General features: G+C 45.0%; 1 protein-coding gene across 5 annotated transcripts in view; it reads left to right on the forward strand.

Moving 5' to 3' along the window:
- LOC124717141 overlaps positions 1 to 26,924 on the forward strand; it is a 121,099-nt gene that overhangs the window by 70,977 nt on the left and 23,198 nt on the right. For all 5 annotated transcript variants that reach the window (XM_047243889.1, XM_047243892.1, XM_047243891.1 and 2 more), the window contains one exon: positions 10,409 to 10,494. In XM_047243889.1, coding sequence (XP_047099845.1) covers positions 10,409 to 10,494 — 86 coding nt within the window. The remainder of the gene's footprint in view (positions 1 to 10,408; positions 10,495 to 26,924) is intronic.

Consider the following 26,924-nt stretch of genomic DNA (forward strand, 5'->3'; position numbering starts at 1 on the left):
TCAAATGGACTCTCCCAACATTGCACTGTTTCGTTTGTCTCACCCAGCGTCAGTAGTATCGTTGGTGTGTGTGTCGTTACGTGTTGACGTCAACGTTTAAGCTTACTTCTCTTGTTCGTTTGTTTCGTTTTTGTCACTGTTAAAATGATAACCACTGAAGAACGTGTGTTTTTAGTCGAAAAAGTGTTCACAGCTGGCGGTAAATACACAGTTTCAGTTCGTCAAACATTTAATTCAGTTTTCCTGGAGGCAACACTCCCACATCGCGATAGTGTGCGAGATTTCATCAACAAATTTCGAAGTACGGGTTCTGTGACAGATGCACCGAGAAGTGGCCGTCCAAGCGTTTTGTCTGAGGCTAAACTACTCGATATTTCCGATAAAATGTCCATGAGTCCGAACGAATCAGTAAGAAAACTCGCCCAGGAAATCGATGATAGTGTCGGAACGGCCCACACAGCTGTAAGGAAAGAATTAGAACTTTTCCCATACAAAGTGACAGTCGTGCAACTACTGAAAAATACTGATCATGGCAAGAGACTGCATTATTGCCAATGGTTCAGGAATTTCTTTCAACAAAATGGAAGGAATATTCTTAATGAAACTTTATTCACTGATGAGGCTTGGTTTCATTTGTTCGGGTACATGAACTAGCAAAATTCTCGAACATGGAGTACTGCAAATCCATTGTGTATTCATGACGAACCACTTCATTTTGTGAAAATAGGAGGTTGGATTGCAATTTCTAGACGTCGGATTGTGGGTCCGATATTTTTCAACGAAACAATAAACGCACATCGATACTGCAGTGATATTCTGTACCCATTCATAGGAGAACTTGTGTTAAGTGAAATACTAAACGGTTATATTCAACAAGATGGTGCAACCGCGTATACAACTCGCGTTTCAATGTCACTGCTTGCTGATGTTTTTGGTGGTCGCATAATTTCACAGGGACTTTGGCCTCCACGATCGCCTGACCTAGCACCACCTTTCTTCTGGGCTGCAGCGAAAGCAACTGTCTATAAAAACCGTCCAAAATCCATCGATGAATTGAAAACTGTAATATCCAGTTTCACTGTTCTGTTACGAAAGAAATGTTACAGCTTACATGATTAGACGAAGTGAATTGTGTACTCGACAACAGGGGGGACACTTTCAACATTTAATGTGAAAATTTGTAAGTAAAAATGCATATTGAGTAAATTAATAACTTGTATTTCACTGAGTTTCATTTCGATATATTCACTGCGGCATACGGCACGCGCGGCTAACAATCACACGGCACTGTGGAGAGACTTTTTGAACACCCCGTACAAGTGATGTACTCAGCTGAGTTGTCCAAATTCTCCCTAACAGACAATAAATGCAACCTGATCGGCGTACGCTGTTATAAACGTAAACACTGTCGAAAATAAGTCAAAGATGTGGGAAACGCTCTCTGTTCAACTCAGACACAATGAACATAATTAAGTTCTTAATGACAACTCAGGAAACATTTTAAATTGTTTCCGTGCCGCGACCCAGTCTTCGGACAGAAAATTACATCTGAGTAGGATTATATGGATGCTGGCATACAGAGTTGCGTTAACAGCGTGGTCCAGTAGCTGGCACTGTGGCCACATGTGGATCACAGTAGCTGATGCTCCAGTGGATTGCGAAGCGAGGATAGCTGCGCTCAGGGGTGAACTGCGCCTCAGTCGGTTATCATTTAAAGTGGGGCGCTGTCACCACACTAGCACGAATCTACTGTGACGGCAACAAATCGAGACGATAGGCTCATAAACTGATAAACCAAAACATTATGACCACTGCCCAGCGTGACATTGGATGCCTCGTGGTGCTACGGGCACGTGACGTGGCAGCAAAAGCACAGGGTGATCAAAAAGTCAGTATAAATTCGAAAACTTAATAAACCACGGAATAATGTAGACAGAGAGGTAAAAACTGACACACATGCTTGGAATGACATGGGGTTTTATTGGAACCCAAAAAAAAAACAAAGTTCACAAAACGTCCGACAGATGGCGTTGGACAGCAAAACTGCTACCGTGATGGGTGACAGGTACGCCGATATGTTACACAATCGCATCATCCCCAGCCTGGCTGATAAACACCAGCTGGAACTTACGATGTTTATGCAGGATGGCGCTCCACCCCATATTCCTGGACGCGTGAAAGATCTCTTGCGCGCCTCGTTTGGTGATGATCGTATGCTCAGCCGCCACTTTCGTCATGCTTAGCCTCCCATATCCCCAGATCTCAGCCCGTGCGATTATTGGCTTTGGGGTTACCAGAAGTCACAAGTGTATCGTGATCGACCGACATGTCTAGGGATGCTGAAAAACAACACCCGACGCTAATGCCTCACCACAACTCCGGACATGCTTTACAGTGCTGTTCACAACATTATTCCTCGCCTACAGCTATTCTTGAGGAATAATGGGGGACATATTGAGCATTTCCTGTAAAGAACATTATCTTTGCTTTGTCTTACTTTGTTATGCTAATTATTGCTATTCTGATCCTATGAAGCGCCATCTGTCGGACATATTTTGAACGTTTGTATTTTTTTGGTTCTAATAAAACCCCATGTCACTCCAAGCATGTGTGTCAATTTGTACCTCTCTATCTACATTATTCCGTGATTTATTCAGTTTTCAAATTTATACTGACTTTTTGATCACCCGGTGTGTAAGCGGTTCAGACACGGATGGTGGATCACCCTAGCAAAGATATACTCTGCAAATCCATTGAGATAAACAAACTTGAAAAAAGCGGCAGATTATTATTATGCAGAGCCTGTGAAGGAGTATCTCTTCACAGGACGTGGGTTTTGAAGGTTTATCTGCCCTGTAAAGTAAGATACATGGTGACCTGCGGCATCTCTGGTACACGCACAAGTGTTTCGGAGCACAGCGTTCATCGTACACTGTTGAACGTGAAGCTCCGTAGCAGACCACCCCTATGTGTTCACATGTTGACCCAACGATATCGTCAGTTACGATTTCTACAGTCAGGATTCGATAGTCGATCAATGGAAACCGGTCAGATCTTTGGGCGAATCACATTTTTGCAACAATTGGTCTACGATCGTCTCCACAAACACTGTCATCGAGGCACGAAACGTGCATTGCGCCGCAGACGTATGCTGTTGGGAGCAGTATTATGCTATGGGAGACACTCTCCTGCGCTTGCATGGGACCTGTCGTAATAACCAATCACACACTGGCAACTGTAAAGCGCCTGCATCCCTTCATTCATGATGTCTTCCCTGACGGCGACGTCATCTTGTAGCAGTAGAATTGTCTGAGTCTCTGAGCCAGAACCACACTGCAGTGGTATGAGCACCATGATAGTGATGGTTCAAATGGCTCTGAGCACTATGGGACTTAACATCTGAGGTCATCAGTCCCTAGAACTTAGAACTACTTAAACCTAACTAACCTAAGGACATCACACACATCCATGCCCGAGGCAGGATTCGAACCTGCGACTGTAGCCGTCGCGCGGTTCCAGACTGAAGCGCCTAGAACCGCTGGGTCATACAGGCTGACCATAATAGTGATATCACGTTAAAGTCCTGGTGACAAAATTCGCCTGATGCAAATCCTGTGGAGTCCATCCGGGTTGCTATCGAGCACCATCATTGCCTATGCAATAAGCGGCCCTTTATTTACGCGAATTACGTGACCTGTATGTCGACATCTAATGCCACATGCTTCAAAAAACTTACCAAAAAACAGTCGGATTCCTGATACGCAGAATCGGTGATGTATTTCGCTCTAAAGACGGACAAAACAGCTGTTTCGCAGTTGGTCATAATGTTTTGGCTCATGAATGAAATGGGACTGGATTTTAAGGCAGGGATCACTTATCCTCAGCGGAAACCAGGAGCATCGCCGTGATGTGAGAGCCGTGGCAGGCATGAGATGACTGGGCTCTGCCAGTAGTAGCCATAGGTTCCAGATTGAGCTGCGCCAGCCATCTGGACTAGGTCCTGCACTGGGCATTTCACCAGCCATAGTCCGACTACTGTCTGAAGGCAGCAGGTTGTACCCCACACAGCAGACTCCACACACCACCTCCGTGGTTGCTTGCAGAGATGAGAAGCGATTCCACGAGCAAAACGCATATCGATGCTGACCTCAACGGCCATGGCCTCTAAAGGCTACCTGGCTTCAGCTGCCCAGAGCATACCCGAATCAGATGTCGACCAGGGAGGAACGTGTTGCAGCAAAGGGTGTGGAGGATGATAGCCTGTCGGTGGTTGCGTCGTCTGGTCCCCATCAACAGCTACCCAGCTTAGGACCCCAGGACAAGGCATGCGCAAAGGCATGCGCAAAGACGAAACTGTCTCAGTAACGCATCGACTCACCACAGGCGGCTCGCTGGACCTTCGCGAGGTCGATGAACGCAGCCTCAACACTGTACAGAAGAAGCAGCCTCCCGCTGCAACACCAGGTGTGAACTCTGACGCAGCCGCTGCACTGCCTGGAACGGTCTGCCAGTCGTAGCGACACAAGACACAACTGTACCGCCAACAAACGCTCCACCAGTCGCGGCCATTCAAGCGGTCACTATCCTTCCAAAGCAGATCTCGCCAGTTGCTCTCCTAAAAGAAGCCACAGCTCTGCCGAGTACAGCCGTACCAACTGTGACCCCACAAGATGTCACAGTGCTGTCGACAACTGCCCAGCCAGGCATGGCAAATGAAGATGCCATTGGTCTGCCGTAGGCAAACCTGGTGGACCTGATGGGTCTTGTTGCAGCAGAAGTGACTACTGCAGGTGACAGAATGGATGTTTGACAGGCCTCACAAAATAGGTCTGTAATGGCAGATGGGAACGATTCCTCATCTTTGTTCAAAACTATTCGTGACTGCCAAAGAAGATGGCACAGAGGGGTGCCCCTCTTCCTTCTCCACGGGCAGACAAGGATGGCTTCTTCGCTCCGATGCGAAATCAGCTTGGGTCCAAGCGCTCGAGGAAGTTCAACTCACGCCAGAAAACCGCTTTGAGGCCACTCCTGGTGGCTACAGACGAAAATGACGTGGCACCAACAGTGAGGAAGCCTTCTCCCCCCTCCCCTCCCAATTTTCATCTGTAGACATGGAGTTTACAAAGTCTTCAAAAAGGCGACCATCACAGGGATTCGCTGGGGACGATGTGTACAAGGTCTTCACACCCACTACTGACGATCACACAAAACTGATGAATTACATTTATACCAAGGGACTCCACTACTTCACGCTCGATGTGGAGCCCCTCCACCTCCGGAAGGTGGTCTTCCGCCCCTCCCTCTCAAGATGGACCCAGCCCTTCTTAAAGAAGAATTTGTGGCCCTGGGTTTCGGTGTCCAGGTCGTCAAAATCATGTGGTCATCCAGGAAGCACTGTTTCTCGGCATCCTGCTCGACAGTGATGATAACGGAAAAATATTCCACATCCTCAGTATTGCAGACATTGCTGTGGAAGTCTAACCTTCCCATGCCAAGGGATGGGCGCAATGCTACTGATGCCAAGCCTTGACCATGTGTTGAGATACTGCACGATGCCGTCTCGCTGCGTCAAGTGTGATGGCTTACATCAGAGCTGAGACTGCATACAGAAAAGGTATGACCCGCAACAGGCCTGTAACTGCAGTGTAAAATATGTGGCCAGATACTGTGGCTGCGCTGCCTATAAACGCCGCCACCTTGGCGGCAGAGCAGTGCGGAAGGTGCAGCCATGCACAGGCTTTGGAGTAATTGCCAGTGGGCAGGCGTCATCCCCCGCCTCCCATTAAGAGGGCTCGCATTGACGATCTGGTCTGCCGCTACGATCACGTTTAACGAGTGGACAAACGTGAGTTTTGCATTTCTCATTTGATCGTCATTTGCATGGTTGCTCGTGGACGAGTTGATTATACTAGGCAGGGTGCTATGTACACATCGAAAGAAGGTTTGCATCACCTCGGTTCCGAGAGTTCCGGAACCTGTACCGAAAACTGGAATAGAATGGTTCAAATAGTTCTGAGCACTATGGGACTCAACTGCTGTGGTCATAAGTCCCCTAGAACGTAGAACTACTTAAACTAACCTAAGGACATCACACACATCCGTGCCCGAGGCAGGATTCGAACCTGCGACCGTAGCGGTCGTGCGGTTCCAGACTGTAGCGCCTTTAACCGCTCGGCCACTCCGGCCGGCAACTGGAATAGAGATCAACATAAACATCATTTCCGCCCTTTTCATTGCTCATGAAAACCACACATTGCATGTTGTACCACCATACAGCGAGACCTTCAGAGGTGGTGGTCCAGATGGCTGAGCACGCCAGTACCTCTGACACCCAATAGCACGTCCTCTTGCATTGATACATGCCTGTATTTCTTGTGGCATACTATCCACAAGTTCATCAGGGCTCTGTTGGTCCAGATTGTCCCACTCGTCAACGGTGATTCGGCGTAGATCACTCAGAGTGGTTGGTGGCTCACGTCGTCCATAAACAGCCCTCTTCAATCTATTCCAGATATGTTAGATATGGTTCATGTCTGGAGAACATGCTGGTCACTCTAGTCGAGCGATGTCATTATCCTGAAGGAAGTCACTCACAAGACGTGCACGATGGGAGCGTTTTGTCGTCCATGAAGACAAATGCCCGCCAATATGCTGCCGATATGGTTGCAACATCGGTCGAAGGATGGCATTCACGTATCGTACAGCCGTTACGGTGCCTTCTATGACCACCAGCTACATACGTCGGCCCCACATAAAGCCACCCCAAAACAGCAGGGAACCTCTACTTTACTGCACTGGCTGGACGTGCGTCTAACGCTTTCAGCCTGACCGGGTTGCCTCCAAACACGTCTCTGACGGTTGTCTGTTTGAAGACATATGTTACACTCATCGCTGAAGAGAACGTGATGCCAATCTTGAGCGGTCCATTCAGCACGTTGTTGGGCCCATCTGTACCACCCTGCATGGTGTCGTGATCGTGAAGATGGGCCTCACCATGGACGTCGGGCGTGAAGTTGTGCATCATGCAGCCTATTGCGCACAGTTTGAGTCGTAACACGACGTCCTGTAGTTGCACGAAAAGCATTATTCAACATCATGGCGTTGCTGTCAGGGTTCCTCCGAGCAATAATCCGTAGGTATCGGTCATCCACTGCAGTAGTAGACCTTTGGTGTCCTGAGCGAGGCATGTCATGGACAGTTCCTGTCTCTCTGTATCTCCTCCATGCCCGAACAACATCGCTTTGGTTCACTCCGAGACGCCTGGACACTTCTCTGGTTGAAAGCCCTTTCTGGCGGAATGTAACAATGCGTCCGCGATCTAACCGCGGCATTGACCATCTAGGCATGATTGAACTACAGACAACAAGAGCCGTGTATCTCCTTCCTGGTAGAACGACTGGTACTGATCGCCTGTCGGACCCGCTCCGTCTAATAGGCGCTGCTGATGCATGGTTGTTTACATCTTTGGGCAGGTTTAGTGACATCTGTTAACCGTCAAAGGGGCTGTGTCTGTGATACAATATCCACAGTCAACGTCTATCTTCAGCCGTTCTGGGAACTGGGATGACGCAAAACTTTTCTTGATGTGTGTATGTAACCTGTGTGCTGCGTTTTCTCGTAAGGTGTTGGAGGTGATCTGCAAGCCAAGGTTCAGAATTTCTCCTTACTTTTATTTTTAAGATGTGCGTGTTTATTGTGTGTTCATAACTTGTTTCGAAGTTATTTTCTGCCCCTGCCTGCGAAGAAATACCATATGCATCAGCTCTAAGCTCATACATACTGACACACTTAAAGCCTCTAAGTGTCGCCACTTGCAGTTTGTTCCTTGGACATTCCAACGAGTAAATAATGAATATTGGATCATAAGCAGATAATCCAGTTGCAGAGCTCCGATCAATGGGAATTACTCTATTCAGACACTGGGTCGGATATATGGATAAACGTATGGTGCCTGCTGTATAATGAGTTGGCCCAAGTGGTAACAGCATGAGATTTGAGCAGGAAAGTATACACCTGGAATTTGAATCGGAAGGACAGTTGTCTAGAAATTTTATAGTATCATGCATGATTTACCAGCCAGCAGTGATGTCTAAAAATTATGTGCAGGAGCAGGGCTCGAATTAGGATTTGCCGCATTGCATGAGCAGTTGCCTTAACCACTTCCGTTATCGCTCATCAAACCTCCGTATGTCTCACTATCGTGGTCTACTTATTTCATCACCTAATCCTCTCAACCGTACTTGGATTCCCACAACAGGGAGAATGAGACAAGCCTAGATGGCCATACAACCATAACAATACTAGTCTCGATACATCACTGACGTACAGCTACTGAACTAGCGTCTCATACGCAACACGTGGGGTGAGGAAAGCTTCCAGCAAGAGAAAGCACAAGTAGTAAGTGCAAGGAGGGTGCGCGACAGTGAGTGAACATCACTATGGTAGGCTCCCCAGCGGATTAGTGTAGCGGTCCGGTGTGCCGGCCAGCCAGTAGATGGTTTTTGCGGCGGTTTTCCATCTACCTCGGCGAATTACAGCTGATTCCCTTTATCCCGCCTCGGTTACACTGTCTATATCAACGATTGGTGCGCTAAAATTGTCTCCACGAAAGTGTACACCATAATTACTCTACCACACAAACATTGGAGTTACATTCGTCTGGTATGAGGCGTTCCCAGGACGGGGTGGGGGTGTGGGGGGGGGGGGGGGGGGTGGACTGCTGTGGCCTGCTGTGGGGTTGTGGGTTGTGAACCACTGAGGGTTACGGCGAGACGAAGCCTCTCCATCGTTTCTAGGTCCCCGTTTTAATGCACAGTACACAGTGCTAGGCTTGTTTAAGACGTTGATATTGAAATTGTAACATTAAAACTAAGGTCATATTTATATTAAGAAAATGGTAAGAAGTAATATGCTACCATCTAGAAGAAATCATTGAGGTAAAAATAAACTAAGTAAACTGTGAGATAGTTCAGATAGAAGACAACAGCAGAGAGAATGGGTGATGAATGGGGGAAGAGGTGCAAAGCGGGCAGCAGGGGCAGTTAAGGCACTCATTACATGTAATTTTATAGACATCACAGTTAGTGAAACGATCTTGTTGTGCTATGACAGAACGAGGAAACTTTTGCTCCAGGCTATTGTTTATAAAGCAAGCAAATCTGCAGCCATATTTATTGTTCAATAGTTTATTTATCCTGTGCAATACATTTCCTAGAACAGGTGTAGAAGCAATCTTATCACTACTCTCACTTCCTGTTTTCAAGCTGCTGTTGCCTATATTATCAGCCGACCTTGGGTCATATACATTAGTAATTGCAGTGGATTTAATTATGGAAATTTCTTTTTGAAAACAACGCTGTTCTAAAGGAGCGTGAACTGCACGATGTTTTGCAGAGTAGAAAAAAACTGTTTTGTGGGTGGCATCAGCAGGCTGGGATGTTATCTGCAAAAGTGGGTTTCCAGAAAATGTCAAAGCTGATTTTGTTCTTGAGTAATCTTTGTCTGAAATCTAGGAAATTAAATTCTGAAATAAGTTTTTTATTTATTTCTGTATTTATTAATTATTAGTGTTATAATTTTAATTGTAAGGTCGTAACTAAATCTAGCATAATATTGTTAATTCATTTCGCACACCCTCTTTGCGCTGACTACTTAATTCCTTGCCGTGCCAGAAGCTTTCCTTAGCCAATATATATATATATATATATATATATATATATATATATATATATATATATATTAAAATGCTCCCACTGTTAACCAGTTTAGGTTGCCACTGCTTCCTTCCGAAGAAGACGTTTTTATGAATCAAATAAACCTTCCATTATGCTACTGACTGGCTGTTTATTGCTTCTTCAAGAACAGGTAAAGACATTTGCATAGGATAGAAAGGATAAAATAGCATGGATAACTACATCACACTAATTCTTCGACTGTGGGACGTGATCTGTGTTAGATTCAGCAACATTATTAATTTCTGTGTAGTTCATTTTTTTTGAGTTTCTTCATCAAACTTCCCTAAATAGTCCGTCTTTGTTTCCCACTCTCCTTTTGCCACATATTCATCCACTGCCTCTCTTCAGCCACTTATACGAATGTAGATTCCAGATAGATCAAAAACCACAGCTGTCACAATGGGCAAGCTATTTATAATTACAGAGCTAATGTGGCAAGTGAGTTACATGCTGAAACAATTATGAGCACAGATGTGAGGACGAATTTAATCAGTGCCTTCTAACGAACTACCAACCCAGCTGGTTAGTACACCTTGCAAACCGAAAATCCTCACTATTTTAGTGGAATGCGTGGATATTACAGTTCATTTTCATTGTGATTTTTTCATTGCCTTTTATGTTAATACCTTACTCATGAAAAAGGCAACTAAAATTTTGCCATGTTTCTGTTTCAGTTACTGACATAGTGACGACTGCATACTTTATATATTACATTACCGAGGCTATCTGTAACATAATTCTCCTCCATGGAATCGTCAAGGTAAAGTGTCTATAGAAATACATTATATTCGTCAGAAACCAAATTCTTTTTAACTTTTTGAAAATTATGTTCCATTCTTGTTTTTTACGATGAGATAATGTTATTGTATTTCTTTATGTTATTATTATAACTGATAACTCTACAGTACTACCAGGACTATACCGAATCTGGCCCAGTTATTTACGACCTGTCACCCTTATCTCCCATTGTCAATGATTCATGACACCCTCTCCCCATCCTCTCTGCCCTGCAACATTCCTCTCCCACATACCTTTAAGACAGTTGTCTAATTTACAAATGTAAGACACTTATCCTTAGCAGTGACTTAATTAGGATATTTTTCCCATTATGTCAGACACAGTATGGCTCCCACTCTTAAGTCACAATCCAATGTAGTACACTTATGTTAAGTATAAAGTAGTGTAAAATTCAAAACAGTTTTCTTGTTAAAACGGTCATTATACTGTTTTATTAGATTATTTAAACACTGTAACTGTGAACATTGTTAAACATCAGCCACAGACTTATTATTTGCATAAAAATGTAGAGGACAGCCATGGCAAGTAGCTCACCATCTACTTTTGCTTGCACGCGTTGTGTGTGCGTGTGTGGGGACGGGGACGGGGGGGGGGGGGGGGGCAGGAAGTTAATTGAATTGGTGATAGGTTGTCGTGTGTGTAACACTATCAGAACTAAAAGTGGCGTAGAGAATTTACTTAATGTGTAAAGGAGCAGTATCTGTTCATTTTCAAACAAAGAATATTCCTGCCACAAAAAAATTACACTGAGTAATTGTTAGGTTCATTTTTTAAACAGAGTACACTCTTGTGATGTAACAGTTACACTGTGTAGGTGTACGGTTCATTTTTCAAATATAATATACTCCTGCTACATAAAAATTACTTTGGAAGTACAGGTTTGATTTTTTAAACAAATTACACTGATAGTCCCTGATTATAAGTTTCATGTATCATAATTACAACTGCTCCCACACGTATGTGGTCTAGGGATAGCGTCTTTGATTCATAATCAAAACATCTTCGGTCCCTGGTTCGATCCCCGCCACTGTCTAAATTTTGATAAATAATTAGCATTGGCGGCCGAAGACTTCCGGCATAAGAAGTCAGCCTCATTCTGCCAACGGCCTTGTCAAAGAGGGCGGAGGAGCGGATAGAGGTTCGGGGCACTCTCTTGTCCTAGGGGTGGGAAATTGCCCCTGAAGGCGGAAGAATCAGCAATGATCAACGACATGAGGATGCAGAAGGCAATGGAAACCACTGCATTAAAGACACGTAACGTGTATCCACAGAAAATGTGGCCTGTAATTGAAGAAGTGTCATGTTGATCTGTCCATTGGCAAAAGATTCCGGAATAGTCCCCCATTCGGATCTCCTGGAGGGGACTGCCAAGGGGGAGGTTACCATGAGAAAAAGATTGAATAATCAACGAAAGGATAACTTTCTACGAGTCGGGGCGTGGAATGTCAGAAGCTTGAACATGGTAGGGAAACTAGAAGATCTGAAAAGGGAAATGCAAAGGCTCAATCTAGATATAGTAGGGTTCAGTGAAGTGAAGTGGAAGGAAGACAAGGATTTCTGGTCAGATGAGTATCGGGTAATATCAACAGCAGCAGAAAATGGTATAACAGATGTAGGATTAGTTATGAATAGGAAGGTAGGGCAGAGGGTGTGTTACTGTGAACAGTTCAGTGACCGGGTTGTTCTAATCAGAATCGACAGCAGGCCAACACCGACAACGATAGTTCAGGTATACATGCCGACGTCGCAAGCTGAAGATGAACAGATAGAGAAAGCGTATGAGGATATTGAAAGGGTAATGCAGTATGTAAAGGGCGACGAAAATCTAATAGTCATGGGCCACTGGAATGCAGTTGTAGAGGAAGGAGTAGAAGAAAAGGTTACAGGAGAATATGGGCTTGGGACAAGGAATGAAACAGGAGAAAGACTAATTGAGTTCTGTAACAAGTTTCAGCTAGTAATAGCGAATACCCTGTTCAAGAATCACAAGAGGAGGAGTTATACTTGGAAAAGGCCGGGAGATACGGGAAGATTTCAATTAGATTACATCATGGTCAGACAGAGATTCCGAAGTCAGATACTGGACTGTAAGGCGTACCCAGGAGCAGATATAGACTCAGATCACAATATAGTAGTGATGAAGAGTAGGCTGAAGTTCAAGACATTAGTCAGGATGAATCAATACACAAAGAAGTGGGATACGGAAGTACTGAGGAATGACGAGATACGTTTGAAGTTCTCTAACCCTATAGATACAGCAATAAGGAATAGCGCAGTAGGCAGTACAGTTGAAGAGGAATGGACATCTCTAAAAAGGGCCATCACAGAAGTTGGGAAGGAAAACATAGGTACAAAGAAGGTAGCTGCGAAGAAACCATGGGTAACAGAATAAATACTTCAGTTGATTGATGAAAGGAGGAAGTACAAACATGTTCCGGGAAAATCAGGAATACAGAAATACAAGTCGCTGCGGAATGAAATAAATAGGAAGTGCAGGGAAGCTAAGACGAAATGGCTGCAGGAAAAATGTGAAGACATCGAGAAAGATATGATTGTCGAAAGGACAGACTCAGCATACAGGAAAGCCAAAACAACCTTTGGTGACATTAAAAGCAACGGTGGTAACATTAAGAGTGCAACGGGAATTCCACTGTTAAATGCAAAGGAGAGAGCAGATGGGTGGAAAGAATACATTGAAAGCCTCTATGAGGGTGAAGATTTGTCTTATGTGATAGAAGAAGAAACAGGAGTCGATTTAGAAGAGATAGGGGATCCAGTATTAGAATCGGAATTTAAAAGAGCTTTGGAGGACTTACGGTCAAATAAGGCAGAAGGGATAGATAACATTCCATGAGAATTTCTAAAATCATTGGGGGAAGTGGCAACAAAACGACTATTCATGTTGGTGTGTAGAATATATGAGTCTGACAACAAACCATCTGACTTTCGGAAAAGCATCATCCACACAATTCCGAAGACTTGTCAGCTCTTGAGCTGACAAGTGCGGGAATTATCGCACAATCAGCTTAACAGCTCATGCATCGAAGCTGCTTACAAGAATAATATACAGAAGAAAGGAAAAGAAAATTGAAAATGTGCTAGGTGACGATCAGTTTGGCTTTAGAAAAAGGAAAGGGATGTTGTTGTTGTTGTGGTCTTCAGTCCTGAGACTGGTTTGATGCAGCTCTCCAAGCTACTCTATCCTGTGCAAGCTTCTTCATCTCCCAGTACCTACTGCAACCTACATCCTTCTGAATCTGCTTAGTGTATTCATCTCTTGGTCTCCCCCTACGAATTTTACCCTCCACGCTGCCCTCTAATAGTAAATTTGTGATCCCTTGATGCCTCAGAACATGTCCTACCAACCGATCCCTTATTCTGGTCAAGTTGTGCCACAAACTCCTCTTCTCCCCAATCCTATTCAGTACCTCCTCATTAGTTATGTGATTACAAATCTAATCTTCAGCATTCTTCTGTAGCACCACATTTCGAAAGCTTGTATTCTCTTCTTGTCCAAACAATTTACCGTCCATGTTTCACTTCCATACATGGCTACACTCCATACAAATTCTTTCAGAAATGACTTCCTGACACTTAAATCTATACTCGATGTTAACAAATTTCTCTTCTTAAGAAACGCTTTCCTTGCCATTGCCAGTCTACATTTTATATCCTCTCTACTTCGACCATCATCAGTTATTTTGCTCCCCAAATAGAAAAACTCCTCTACTACTTTAAGTGTCTCATTTCCTAATCTAATTCCCTCAGCGTCACCCGACGTAATTCGACTACATTCCATTATTCTCGTTTTCCTTCTGTTGTTCATATTATATTCTCCTTTCAAGACTCTGTCCATTCCGTTAAGCTGCTCTTCCAAGTCCTTTGCTGTCTCTGACAGAATTACAATGTCAACGGCGAACCTCAAAGTTTTTATTTCTTCTCCATGGATTTTAATATTTACTCCGAATTTTTCTTTTGTTTCCTTTACTGCTTGCTCAATATACAGATTGAACAACATCGGGGAGAGGCTACAACCTTGTCTTACTCCCTTCCCAACCACTGCTTCCCTTTCATGTCCCTCGACTCTTATAACTGCCATCTGGTTTCTGTACAAATTGTAAATAGCCTTTCGCTCCCTGTATTTTACCCCTGCCACCTTTAGAATTTGAAAGAGAGTATTCCAGTCAACATTGTAAAAAGCTTTCTCTAAGACTACAAATGCTAGAAACGTAGGTTTGCCTTTCCTTAATCTTTCTTCTAAGATAAGTCGTAAGGTCAGTATTGCCTCACGTGTTCCAGTATTTCTACGGAATCCAAACTGATCTTCCCCGAGGTCGGCTTCTACTAGTTTTTCCATTCGTCCGTAAATAATTCGTGTTAGTATTTTGCAGCTGTGGCTTATTAAACTGATTGTTCGGTAATTCTCGCATCTGTCAACACCTGCTTTCTTTGGGATTGGAATTATTATAGTCTTCTTGAAGTCTGAGGGTATTTCGCCTGTCTCATACATCTTGCTCACCAGATGGTAGAGTTTTGTCAGGACTGGCTCTCCCGTCAGTAGTTCCAATGGAATGTTGTCTACTCCGGGGGCCTTGTTTCAACTCAGGTCTTTCAGTGCTCTGTCAAACTCTTCACGCAGTGTCATATCTCCCATTTCATCTTCATCTACATTCTCTTCCATTTCCATAATATTGTCCTCAAGTACATCGCCCTTGTATAGACCCTCTATATACTCCTTCCACCTTTCTGCTTTCCCTTCTTTGCTTAGAACTGGGTTTCCATCTGAGCTCTTGATGTTCATACAAGTGGTGCTCTGTAGGCAGTATCTATCTTACCCCTAGTGAGATAAGCCTCTACATCCTTACATTTGTCCTCTAGCCATCCCTGCTTAGCCATTTTGCACTTCCTGTCGATCTCATTTTTGAGACGTTTGTATTCCTTTTTGCCTGCTTCATTTACTGCATTTTTATATTTTCTCCTTTCATAAATGAAATTCAATATTTCTTCTGTTACCCAAGGATTTCTACTAGCTCTCGTCTTTTTACCTACTTGATCCTCTGCTGCCTTCACTACTTCATCCCTCAAAGCTACCCATTCTTCTTCTACTGTATTTCTTTCCCCCATTCCTGTCAATTGTTCCCTTATACTCTCCCTGAAACTCTCTACAACCTCTGGCTCTTTCAGTTTATCCAGGTCCCATCTCCTTAAATTCCCACCTTTTTGCAGTTTCTTCAGTTTTAATCTACAGGTCATAACCAATAGATTGTGGTCAGAGTCCGCATCTGCCCCGGGGAATGTCTTACAATTTAAAACCTGGTTCCTATATCTCTGTCTTATCATTACATAATCTATCTGATACCTTTTAGTATCTCCAGGCTTCTTCCATGTATACAACCTTCTATCATGATTCTTAAACCAAGTGTTAGCTATGATTAAGTTGTGCTCTGTGCAAAATTCTACCAGGCGGCTTCCTCTTTCATTTCTTAGCCCCAATCCATATTCACCTACTACGTTTCCTTCTCTCCCTTTTCCTACACTCGAAATCCAGTCACCCATGACTATTAAATTTTCGTCTCCCTTCACTATCTGAATAATTTCTTTTATTTCATCATACATTTCTTCAATTTCTTCGTCATCTGCAGAGCTAGTTGGCATATAAACTTGTACTACTGTAGTAGGTGTGGGCTTCGTATCTATCTTGGCCACAATAATGCGTTCACTAAGCTGTTTGTAGTAGCTTACCCGCGTTCCTATTTTCCTATTCATTATTAAACCTACTCCTGCATTACCCCTATTTGACTTTGTGTTTATAACCCTGTTGTCACCTGACCAGAAGTCTTGTTCCTCCTGCCACCGAACTTCACTAATTCCCACTATATCTAACATTAACCTATCCATTTCCCTTTTCAAATTTTCTAACCTACCTGCCCGATTAAGGGACCTGACATTCCACGCTCCGATCCGTAGAACGCCAGTTTTCTTTCTCCTGATAACGACATCCTCTTGAGTAGTCCCCGCCCGGAGATCCGAATGGGGGACTATTTTACCTCCGGAATATTTTACCCAAGAGGACGCCATCATCATTTAATCATACAGTAAAGCTGCATGCCCTCGGGAAAAATTACGGCCGTAGTTTCCCCTTGCTTTCAGCCGTTCGCAGTACCAGCACAGCAAGGCCGTTTTGGTTATTGTTACAAGGCCAGGTCAGTCAATCATCCAGACTGTTGCCCTTGCAACTACTGAAAAGGCTGCTGCCCCTCTTCAGGAACCATACGTTTGTCTGGCCTCTCAACAGATACCCCTCCGTTGTGGTTGCACCTACGGTACGGCTATCTGTATCGCTGAGGCACGCAAGCCTCCCCACCAACGGCAAGGTCCATGGTTCATGGGGCGAGTTAAAGGGATGAGAGAGGCAATTCTGATGTTACGGCTAATAATGGAAGCAAGGCTAAAGAAAAATCAAGACACTTTCATAGGATTTGTCGTCCTGGAAAAAGCGTTCGAGAATATAAAATGGTGCAAGCTGTTCGAGATTCTGAAAAAAGTAGGGGTAAGCTATAGGGAGAGACGGGTCATATACAATATGTACAACAACCAAGAGGGAATAATAAGAGTGGACGATCAAGAACGAAGTGCTCGTATCAAGAAGGGTGTAAGACAAGGCTGTAGCCTTTCGCCCCTACTCTTCAATCTGTACATCGAGGAAGCAATGATGGAAATAAAGGAAAGGTTCAGGAATGGAATTAAAATACAAGGTGAAAGGATATCAATGATAAGATTCGCTGATGACATTGCTATCCTGAGTGAAAGTGGAGAAGAATTAAATGATCTGCTGAACGGAATGAACAGTCTAATGAGTACACGGTATGGTTTGAGAGTAAATGGGAGAAAGACGAAGGTAATGAGAAGTAGTAGAAATGAGAACAGCGAGAAACTTTACATCAGGATTGATGGTCACGAAGTCAATGAAGTTAAGGAATTCTGCTACCTAGGCAGTAAAATAACCAACGACGGACGGAGCAAGGAGGACGTCAAAAGCAGACTCGCTATGGCAAAAAAGGCATTTCTGGCCAAGAGAAGTCTACTAATATCAGATACCGGCCTTAATTTGAGGAAGAAATTTCTGAGGATGTACGTCTGGAGTACAGCATTGTATGGTAGTGAAACATGGACTGTGGGAAAACCGGAACAGAAGAGAATCGAAGCATTTGAGATGTGGTGCTATAGACGAATGTTGAAAATTAGGTGGACTGATAAGGTAAGGAATGAGGAGGTTCTATGCAGAATCGGAGAGGAACGGAATATGTGGAAAACACTGATAAAGAGAAGGGACAGGATGATAGGACATCTGCTAAGACATGAGGGAATGACTTCCTTGGTACTAGAGGGAGCTGTAGAGGGCAAAAACTGTAGAGGAAGACAGAGATTGGAATACGTCAAGCAAATAATTGAGGACGTAGTTTGCAAGTGCTACTCTGAGATGAAGAGGTTAGCACAGGATAGGAATTCGTGGCGGGCCGCATCAAATCAGTCAGTAGACCGATGACAAAAAAAAAAAAATCAGAGTAGTTATCTAAGTATCTTGGACGCAGGGAAGATTTACTTAAATAAAAATAATGCATTTGGTGGGCTTGGTCCCACAAAACAGTGGTGGCTGCATAAGGTAATTCAGAGGTTATGAGTCATGCACAGCACTCCAGTCATTTTGGATGCTGCCATACATGTGCGTCACACAGACAATGCCGATGACACACTGTCTCAGCTCCCTTGCCACACTAGCGCCATCAGCGCTGATTTAGCATCCTGTATTTTTTGCTTCCATATATGATGAGTCATTTACCAGATACCGAAGATTATCACACACTTTTCACACTCCAAGAAGTGATTCTGAAAATTCAGTTTTCTGCCTCGTTATGGAGTCTGGGGTTCAGTTCATATTTGGTGTCATATTAAGCTATTATACACAGATTCCATCTGTTCTACTTGTTGTATGTCCTCTCATGAGTAGTGCATGGATTAATAACTTCCTGCACTTAAGAGGATGATAACCATGCATTGCTTAGTGTCTTTCGTGCTCTAAGCAACATCTGCACATATACACGAAGAGGGCAAAATGCCATGAGTATCCTCTACAACAGTGTTTAGGCCACTCTCTGGGAGAGTCAGATACTACGTTTAGTTGCCAGAATAGTTAGAATATGGAGAAAATCTAATAAAGAGGCTGCCTACAGTACACGTGCTAGTCCTCTTTTAGGGTATTGGTGCATCTTATGGAATCCTTGCCAGAAAGGACTGACAGTTCTTTAGAGAAGGACATTACCAGTTTACCTACTCATCCTTACCTGATTCATACTTGTGCTATCTCTGCTATTCACAATAGATAACACTGAATGCTCCATAAAGCTGTTCCCAGACAATGCTATTGTCTGTATGAAGACTACATCAACAATCTCATATGGAACACACAAAGGCTAACTTAGAGGATGTGGTGGCGAGCACTTCTGGTACCTCTATCGTTTAATCCTCGCCCCTACTCCATTGGCGAATGGTACTTAGAGGAATGATTATTGGTAAACCTCTGTATTAGCTCTAATTTCTCCGATTTTCTTGTTGTCATTTAGTGACTTACGTGCAAGGAGGTAATATGTAGCCCAGCTATTCCCGGAATTCACTGTCTTGAAATTTATGCAATAAAATTTCTCTGTGAGGTACATCTTTCTTGTAGCATCTATTACCAGTGTTTGTTTAGCCTCTCTGTAACGCTCTCGTGCTGACTAAACGATCATTTACATGCTGCTCTGCGTTGTGTCTTGTATTCCTCTTCTATTAATGTATCTGTTAAAGATGAAAGACTGACGACCTTTACTGAAAAATCCGTTGAAGAAGCGCTTAGTAAGGCAGTTTGTTAGTGGGTGAATTACATTTCCGTAAGATTCTTCCAATGAATACGAAGCTGGCATTTGCTTTTCCTACATTTTTTTAAGTGGTCGTACCACTTTAGAACACTCCAGATGGTTCCTTCCAGGTGTCTTACGGCTGTACTGTTTCAAGTGATTCGTCGTCAATGGTAATTGTACAGTACTGGATTCTTCGCCTATTTATCTTTACTGCATTACATTTTTTTACACTCGCAGTCTCTATACCAATCACTGATCCTGTTGATACAGGGTGCCAATATTCACCTATATGAAAAAAAACGTACACTCATGCTCATAAATTAAGGATAACTGCAGAATGTTGTGCCACACAACGTGACACTACACAAAACTGGCGCTAATAGCATAAGCACATAGGGAACACACACGACACAGATCTGTAAGTCCACGGTATTGGTGATAAGTTGAGGAAACCGTCCCGAAGCACATGTGCTACAAAACGCCACTGTTTCCTGCACATGTACCCCGACATCCATATGTGATATGATCACCATGCACACGTACACAGGCCGCAAAACTGGTTGGCATACTCTGGATCAGGTGGTCGAGCAGCTGCTGCGGTATTGCCTCCGATTCTTGCACCAGTTCCTGTCGGAGTTCCTGAAGTGTCCTAAGGGTTTGAAGACGTGCAGCGATACGTCGACCGAGAGCATCCCAGACGTGCTCGATGGTGTTTAGGTCTGGAGAGCAGGCACGCCACTCCATTCTCCTGATATCTTCTGTTTCAAGGTACTCCTCCGCGATGGCAGCTCGGTGGGGCCGTGCGTTATCATCCATCAGGTGGGACCCACTGCAACCCTGAAAAGGCGGACATACTGGTCCAAAATGACGTCCCGATACACCTGTCTTGTTACTGTTCCTCTATCAAAGACATGAAGGGGTGTACGTGCACCAATCATAATCCCACCAACACCATCAAACCATGACCTCTATACAGGTCCCTTTCAGGATATTAAGGGGTTGGTTGCTGGTTCCTGGTTCACGCCAGATGAAAATCCGGCGAGAATCACTGTTCAGACTATATCTGGACTCCTCTGCTGTGAACATAACCTGGGACAACTGTTCCAATGACCATACACTGTGTTCTTGACACCAGGCTTTACGGGCTCTCCTGTGACCAGGGGTCAGCGGAATGCACCTTGCAGGTGTTCGGGCGAATAAACCATGTCTGTTCAGTCCTCTGTAGACTGTATGTCTAGAGATTGGATTGGATTGTTTGGGGGAAGAGACCAAACAGCGAGGTCATCGGTCTCATCGGATTAGGGAAGGACGGGGAAGGAAGTCGACCGTGCCCTTTCAAAGGAACCATCCCGGCATTTGCCTGGAGCGATTTAGGGAAATCACGGAAAACCTAAATCAGGATGGCCAGACGCGGGATTGAACCGCCGTCCTCCCGAATGCGATATGTCTAGAGAAAACTGTTCCAGTGGCTGCGGTAAGATCCCGAGCAGGGGTACCTGCAGTACTCTGTGGCCATCTGCGGGCACTGATGGTGAGATATCGGTCTTCTTGTGGTGTTGTACACTGTGGACATCCTGTACTGTAGCGCCTGGACACGTTTCCTGTCTGCTGGAATCGTTCCCATAATCCTCAGATCACATTTTGTGGCACACGGAGGGCCCTTGCTACGACCTGCTGTGTTTGACCAGCCTCCAGTCGCCCTAGTACATCAATATGTGTTCTTTGAGCCATTTTCAACACACAGTCACCATTAGCGCGTTTGAAAACGGCTGCACACTTACTCGCTGCATCGTACTCTGACATGCACCAACACACCTCTGCGTATGTGGACTGCTGCCAGCGCCACCATGCGATGACTGCAGGTCAAATGCACCGCATGGTCATATTCTGAGGTGATTTAAACCCGCAATCCGCCCACCAGAGCGTTGTTTCACCATGCATCAGCGTTATCGTTAATTTATGAGCATGAGTGTAGATTAGTTACAAACTACGGCGTGCACACACTTTATTCAACACGTAGATGTCACTACAGATATTCGGATTTAGATTATGACACGTTCGATATGCCGGCCATCATTGGCGATGATTTGAAGCGGACGAATAGCGAAATTCTGCATAACCTGCTAAAGTGTCAGAACATCGATGCTGCCGATGATCTTCTGAATGGCTGTTTTCATCTCAGTAATGCTTTTTGGGTTATTGCTGTACACCTTGTCTTTAACATAGCCCCATGTTTTCAGATCCGGAGAGTATGGTGACCAATCGAGGCCCATGCCAATGACCCCTGAGTACCCCAGAGGTAGAATGCGGTCCCCAAAGTGCTCCTCCTGGACATAAAAAAAACTCCCTGCTTCGATGGTGTCGAGCTCCGTCTTGCATGAACCGCATCTTGTCGTGATCATGGTCACTTTGGATAATGAGGATGGCATTATCTTCCAAAACCTTCACGTACCGCTCGGTAGCGACCGTTCCATCAAGGAATAACGCACCGATTATTCTGTGACTGGACATTGCATATCACACAGTCACCCAGTGAGGGTGTAGAGACTTCTCGGCACAATGAGAATTAGTATGGTTTGGTGTAGCGACGAAGCCAACTTTCATTTGGATAAGTTTGTCAATAACCAAAACTGGCCCATTTGAGTACTGAGAATCCGCATTCCGAGATCGATAAGGCTGTGCATCCTCAACGGGTGACAGTATGTTGTGCAGCGTCCACTCACGGAATAGTCGGTGCGATAGTCCTTGATGGCACGATCGCTACCGAATGGTACCTGAAGGTTTTGGAAGATGATTTCTTCCCCATTATCCAAAGTGACCCTGATTTCGACAAGATGTTGTTCATTCGAAACGGAGCTCGACCCCATCGAAGCAGGAGAGAGTTGATGTCCTGGAGGAACACTTTGTGGCACCCAGAGGCTACTGGCATGGGCCTCGATTGGCCGCAATTTCTTTCGGATCTGAACACATGTGACTCCTTTTTGGGGGGCTATATTAAACACAAGGTGTACAGCAATAACCCCAAAACCATTGCTGAGCTGAAAACAGCCATTCAGAAGGTCAAGACAGCATCGTTGTTCCAACACTTGATGGAGTCATGCAAAATTTCGGTAGTCATGTGCACCACATCATCGCCAATGATGGCAGGTATATCGAACATGTCATAACCTAAATCTGAATATCTGTAGTGTGTGCACACCGTAGTTTGTAACTAATTACCTTTTAATAAAATTATAAACAGCCGACCAGTTGCAATGGATAAAGAATTCTTTACCTAGGTTTCAACAGATTTAAATTTGTCTTCTTCAGAAGGCAGCCTAAGGACAATGAACATCGTAGCTTACATTAGAAACGTATGAAACTTAAGTCAAGAATAGATTTTAACTCAAATTAGAGAGCTCTTGCATTACAGAAATATGAGAACGACGACTGGTACTTACAATTTTACATTAGTATGGACTGATGTATCATCGCCGTTTTTACAAACGTCTGCATAGATCCATTTGTCAAAATTAAAATATAGCCCTAGAAATAGGGTTTGTCACGTAAATATAAATTAGTACATGGATGTTGCAGAGCTCACAACCGACTGAGTGTGATCGGCCAGCGTAGTTACTCTGCGGCCAGGGCAGGTGGCGCTCATGGCTTTTGTACGCCAATCGGCACATGGTTCGCGCCATGAGCGCCACCTGCCCTGGCCGCAGAGTAACTACGCTGGCCGATTACACTCAGTCGGTTGTGAGCTCTGCAACATCCGTGTACTAATTTATATTTACGTGACAAACCCTATTTCTAGGGCTATATTTTAATTTTGACAAATGGATCTATGCAGACGTTTGTAAAAACGGCGATGATACATCAGTCCATACTAATGTAAAATTGTAAGTACCAGTCGTCGTTCTCATATTTCTGTAATGCAAGAGCTCTCTAATTTGTGTTAAAATCTATTCTTGACTTAAGTTTCATACGTTTCTAATGTAAGCTACGATGTTCATTGTCCTTAGGCCACCTTCTGAAGAAGACAAATTTAAATCTGTTGAAACCTAGGTAAAGAATTCTTTATCCATTGCAACTGGTCGGCTGTTTATAATTTTAAACTTGGAACCGTTGCTGTTGTGCAGCTATGTTTAAAATACTGTAATTACCTTTTTTTCATGTAGCTCAATAACTGTCACTCTTTATCTCCCTTAGGTACAAGCATAATGTTGGGAGTAGTGACAACACGAAATCTTTTCACTTGCAAATCAGATTCTACACTTACGGTTTGTTTCCCAACAGCGACATTTATCGGTTTCTGCAGTATGAAAGGCTGGGTCTCTTGCATTACACCATCCTGCTTAGTTTCTTCTTCCACAGATACATCCTCAGGTAATGGTGTATTTCGTAACTGGTATTGAAGAATTTCGTCCGTCCGTTTCGAATCCGAATAACACTCCCGAAGTGCAGTTTTAATCATCCGCCCAATGTCCGCGGTATCATTCATGGCAAGGCAAGTAACTTGCCACCGCTCGTTTGCACTACATGTTTACAATATCAAGTAAAGACTTGAAAGACACTCGTCTGCTAAATATACACAACTCGCGATTGTGTGCAGCGCACCGTCTAATACATCCGAACTCCACGACAGACGGAAGTAAACTGCTAAACAAATATTTTGGAATCTACACTCACGGAAATTGAAATAAGAACACCGTGAATTCATTGTCCCAGGAGGGGGAAACTTTATTGACACATTCCTGGGATCAGATACATCACATGATCAAACTGACAGGACCACAGGCACATAGACACAGGCAACAGAGCATGCACAATGTCGGCACTAGTACAGTGTATATCCACCTTTCGCAGCAATGCAGGCTGCTATTCTCCCATGGAGACGATCGTAGAGATGCTGGATGTAGTCCTGTGGAACGGCTTGCCATGCCATTTCCACCTGGCGCCTCAGTTGGACCAGCGTTCGTGCTGGACGTGCAGACCGCGTGAGACGACGCTTCATCCAGTCCCAAACATGCTCAATGGGGGACAGATCCGGAGATCTTGCTGGCCAGGGTAGTTGACTTACACCTTCTAGAGCACGTTGGGTGGCACGGGATACATGCGGACGTGCATTGTCCTGTTGGAACAGCAAGTTCCCTTGCCGGTCTAGGAATGGTAGAACGATGGGTTCGATGACGGTTTGGATGTACCGTGCACTATTCAGTGTCCCCTCGACGATCACCAGTGGTGTACGGCCAGTATAGGAGATCGCTTCCCACACCATGATGCCGGGTGTTGGCCCTGTGTGCCTCGGTGGTATGCAGTCCTGATTGTGGCGCTCACCTGCACGGCGCCAAACACGCATACGACCATCATTGGCACCAAGGCAGAAGCGACTCTCATCGCTGAAGACGACACGTCTCCATTCGTCCCTCCATTCACGCCTGTCGCGACACCACTGGAGGCGGGCTGCACGATGTTGGGGCGTGAGCGGAAGACGGCCTAACGATGTGCGGGACCGTAGCCCAGCTTCATGGAGACGGTTGCGAATGGTCCTCGCCGATACCCCAGGAGCAACAGTGTCCCTAATTTGCTGGGAAGTGGCGGTGCGGTCCCCTACGGCACTGCGTAGGATCCTACGGTCTTGGCGTGCATCCGTGCGTCGCTGCGGTCCGGTCCCAGGTCGACGGGCACGTGCACCTTCCGCCGACCACTGGCGACAACATCGATGTACTGTGGAGACCTCACGCCCCACGTGTTGAGCAATTCGGCGGTACGTCCACCCGGCCTCCCGCATGCCCACTATACGCCCTCGCTCAAAGTCCGTCAACTGCACATACGGTTCACGTCCACGCTGTCGCGGCATGCTACCAGTGTTAAAGACTGCGATGGAGCTCCGTATGCCACGGCAAACTGGCTGACACTGACGGCGGCGGTGCACAAATGCTGCGCAGCTAGCGCCATTCGACGGCCAACACCGCGGTTCCTGGTGTGTCCGCTGTGCCGTGCGTGTGATCATTGCTTGTACAGCCCTCTCGCAGTGTCCGGAGCAAGTATGGTGGGTCTGACACACCGGTGTCAATGTGTTCTTTTTTCCATTTCCAGGAGTGTATAACAAACGAAATATTTGTTCAGCAGTTTATTTTCTTCTGTTGCGGAGTTCTGACACCTGCATCTCAGCCGCAACCACAGCCCCCCTCACACACCTGCGCAACATCCGCAGCAGAATGCAGTTGCACCGACCCTCACGCTTCGTCATGAAGAGTGATGCAACGGCCAGCAACTAGGAGATACGAATACCACAATACCATAGTCACTCGATGCTAAATGAGTATGATGTCACACCCTTCTTCAGTAATACCTTTCCTCCACATTACCACGGACATCCGCAAAATACGTCCATCTACTGAAGTGACAAAAGTCATGGGATAGCGAATGCGGTGGTATCGCGTACACGAGGTAGAAGAGGGCAGTGCATTGGTACAGCTGTCGTAGGGGCTCAACTGGTTCATGTGAAAAGGTTTCCGACGTGATTATGGCTGCCGGCCGTGTTGGCCGAGCGGTTCTAGGCGCTTCAGTCTGGAACCGATTGACCGGTACGGTCGTAGGTTCGAATCCTGCCTCGGAAATGGATGTGTGTGATGTCCTTAGGTTAGTTAGGTTTAAGTAGTTCTAAGTTCTAGGGGACTGGTGACCTCATAAGTTAAGTCCCATAGTGCTCAGAGCCATTCTGAACCTGCCTAAGGCGTGGATGTGTGTGATGTCCTTAGGTTAGTTAGGTTTAAGTAGTTCTAAGTTCTAGGGGACTGATGACCTCAGAAGTTAAGTCCCATAGTGCTCAGAGCCATTCTGAACCTGCCTAAGGCGTGGATGTGTGTGATGTCCTTAGGTTAGTTAGGTTTAAGTAGTTCTAAGTTCTAGGGGACTGATGACTTCAAATGTTAAGTCCCATAGTGCTCAGAGCCATTTGAACCATTTGATTATGCCTGCACGACGGAAATTAACATATTTTGAACAGAAAATGATAGTCAAGCTAGACACATGGGACATTCCATTTCGGAAATCGTTATGGAAGTCAATATTTCGAGATCCACAGTGTCAAGACTGTGGCGAGAATACCAAATTTCAGACTTTACCTCTCACCACTGACAATGAAAGCCGACGGCCTTCTCTTAACGACCGAGAGCAGCGTAGAATGTTTCGTGCTAACAGACAAGCAACACTGCATGAAATAACAGCAGAAGTGAATGTGGGATACGTATCGGGCGAGATATGGCGTTAATGGGCTACGGCAGCAGACGATCGACGCGCGTGCCTTTGCTAACAGCACGACATCGCCTGCAGCGCCTCTCCTGGGCACGTGACCATTATGGTTGGACCCTAGACGACTGGACAACCGTGGCCTGGTCGAATGAGACCCGACTTCAGTTGGTAAGAGCTGATGGTAGGGCAGAGTGCGGGGCAGACCCGACAAAACCAAGGACTCAAGTTATCAGCAAGCACTGTTCGAAGTGGTGGT

Source organism: Schistocerca piceifrons, chromosome 9 (assembly GCF_021461385.2).
Source record: "Schistocerca piceifrons isolate TAMUIC-IGC-003096 chromosome 9, iqSchPice1.1, whole genome shotgun sequence".
In the NCBI taxonomy this organism is placed as follows: domain Eukaryota; kingdom Metazoa; phylum Arthropoda; class Insecta; order Orthoptera; family Acrididae; genus Schistocerca; species Schistocerca piceifrons.